The sequence below is a fragment of the Gracilinanus agilis genome, chromosome 4, assembly GCF_016433145.1.
Source record: "Gracilinanus agilis isolate LMUSP501 chromosome 4, AgileGrace, whole genome shotgun sequence".
Taxonomy (NCBI): Eukaryota; Metazoa; Chordata; class Mammalia; order Didelphimorphia; family Didelphidae; genus Gracilinanus; species Gracilinanus agilis.
In genome coordinates this window covers 286,502,646-286,505,463 of record NC_058133.1, presented here as the reverse complement: position 1 = coordinate 286,505,463, position 2,818 = coordinate 286,502,646, and the positions used below count along the sequence as shown (strand labels likewise).

Genomic DNA, 2,818 nt, shown 5'->3' with positions numbered 1-2,818 from the left:
CTCTCTCTCTCTCTCTCTCTCTCTCTCTCTCTCTCTCTCTCTCTCTCTCTCTCTCTCTCTCTCTCTCTCTCTTCCATTTCTCTCTCCCCCTCTCTTCCTCTCCTCTCCCCTCTTCTCTCTCTCCCCTTCTTTCTTTCTTCTCTCCTCTCCCTCTCCTTATCTCCCCTGTTCTTTCTCTTCTCTCTCTCTTTCTCTCTCTCTCCTTCTCTTTTTCCCTCTCTCCCCCTCTCTCCTCTCCCCTCTTCTTTCTCTCTCTTCTCTCTCCTTCTCCCCCCCCCAAAAAAACATGTACAGTAATCAATTCATGTCTTAATATTTAAAGGAAGGATATTTTATCTAAATGTTTAAAACTCAGCAAAATGGATGATTTGAGTTTTAAACAAAGGTATTTACATTAACCAGACTCCCTCCTATTACTTATACATAAAATATATGTAATATATTCATACATATATGTATATTATTATATATAATCTTTTCGACTATTTGGTTCTCAGAACGCTCCTATTAAAGAGAGAAAAAGTACAGCTGACCAAAACACAACTCCTGAAGAGTCCTTGTTCTAAGTCATGGTAGCTACATGACCAAACAAAAACAAAAATAAAAACAAAACTGGGGAACAACATTCTACAAAAGACCCAGTCAATATACTACACTATTCTTGGTCCTTCGCTTTTTGTCTCTTTCTTACCGCCCTCCCACCACGTTCCCTTCACTCCTGAAAATTTAGGAGCTTGTTGCCTGTGAGCTGAGGCAGGGCTGGGTATTTTTCAATTGCAGCACCAGGGAGACACAAGGCTCAGAGTATGAGACATGGGCAAGGGAAAATGTTGCTTGTCAGGACCTAACCTTCCACTCTTAGGAATGGAACAGAGAATAATCAAAGGCGGGGGGAAGTTCAGTTAGCTCCATCAATACTAATTCTGCCTCTGTCGGATTTTGCCCGTGTTCAGTTGATAATTAGCCTGACGGGAGCTTTTGTGAGTTGAATCATTCCTAGTATCTGGAAGGCGGCTTCCCGCCGGGCTTACAGAAGTCGTCCCAAGGCTGGCGGAATCGTATTTTCTTTCCGTCCCCCACCCCCATCCCTCGCTGCTTATGAGAAGCTTTGATGGCCTTTGTACTTTAGATCAGGATCACTTAATTTTATTAAATGCTTCCTGAGGATCACGCAGGCTTGTCAAGAGATCCCTTCTCTCCCTTTCGCCTTCTAACTTTCCCGCTTTGCTTCTATTCTTCCGTCTTGCCTCGCGTTCATCTTGCCAGTCTTTCCAGTCTTTCCTTTTCCCCTTCTTCTACCCCAACCTTTCTTCTTCTTCTATAACTTTTCTCGAAGGGCTTTCCAACCTGGAAAATTCTTTGTAGATTCTTAGGGGATTACTGGAATCAAGTTCGGACGCTACCTTTCTGCGGGTTCAGAGAGCAGCAATTTCCCTCCATTCACCGTACGAATTCGATCTTTCCCCCTTCCCTCCAGTTCCTTAATCGCCTATCCCGGGTTTCGCACCTCGCTCTACAACCGATAATAAATACATTCTGCGTTGGGTCAAGAATTCAACGATCTTAGCTGTCTCAGAGAAACCCCACCGTTCCATCCTAGACGGCTGGTTGGACAGAGTTTCTTTGCATAATATTCTTTAAGTGAAAATTACACAGGCGGGGGGGAGAGGGGGTGTAGATAAAGGTGTAACTTTTTTATTTTGCTTTGTTGTTGTTGCTTTTGTGTTAGTTTGTTTCATATTTTGGTTCTCAGCCTTTTTCATTCCGATGGAAAGTTGTGGCTTCAATTATGGGGAAAATGCATTGAGTGTGGGTAGAAAATATGGTTCCCTCAAAGGTAAAATAAAGGAGTAAGTTGTTGGCGATGCAAAATGCAAAGCCTAAGGAAACACTAAATAAGAAATTGACTTCTATTGATATTTGCCTCGTTGACAACAGGATCTATTTCTTTCTTTGTATGTATGTATGTACGTATACATCTATCTGTCTATCTACCTATCTATCGAATCATCCTCTTCAATATGACTATATCGTTATAAAATATCTCCCCTCCAATCCATCTCTTCCAGAAATAATTTTGAAAAGAAAATTAAAAATCTCAGTCCCATGCGAATGATGTTAAAAATACAAATAATTTCCATCATTCTCTGGCACAAGGCATAGGGAACCTTCTTTTCCCAGCTTTCTCTGACATTCTGTCTATAGTCAGTAACACTAGATTCCATCCTAGAGTCCCAAAATGTTATTTTTTTTTATCAAGAAGAAAATTAAAAGAAATCTCCTACGTTTATTTTCCCTTATTCCAATATTTCTTTCCTCCGACGGTTGAAGTCTCCCCAAGCAAGCTTTGCCAAAAGTTTAGGGACTTGGAAGAAACTGAACAGATATCAGCAAGTAAATCTCTTTAAATTTATCTATTTGGCTTCCAAGAATTTCTAATTCTGTATCTATAGTTATAAGATGAATATAAGAATGACTGCTTACCTCATAGATGTCTTCGTACTTGACATTTTCAACCAGTTTCCAGAGCATGATGGCAGCCTGTTCTCTAGGAGGTGAGTGCATTCATGTGAAGAGCAGATGTCTGGATTCTCAGTACTTCTCTGTCTGAAATGATCCATCTATAATTGGAAATGGGGGATAGACACCAAATCCGGCGCTCCTCTCCCATCGCAACTTATATCTGTTGTCTGAAACAATAGGCTGGGGAAGTAAACCTCAGTCGGATAGTAAAACATTATCTGTTACACACAGAGGACTTAGATGCAACTTATATATTTTAAATATGATATACATGTATTTACACCCTTGCACACAC

General features: G+C 40.7%; 1 protein-coding gene across 1 annotated transcript in view; it reads right to left on the bottom strand.

The window, feature by feature from the left end:
* TFAP2B (transcription factor AP-2 beta) overlaps positions 1 to 2,565 on the bottom strand; it is a 32,444-nt gene extending 29,879 nt beyond the window's left edge. The window contains exon 1 of the mRNA XM_044675343.1: positions 2,485 to 2,565. Coding sequence (XP_044531278.1) covers positions 2,485 to 2,565 — 81 coding nt within the window. The remainder of the gene's footprint in view (positions 1 to 2,484) is intronic.
* Between the last annotated feature and the right edge of the window lie 253 nt (positions 2,566 to 2,818).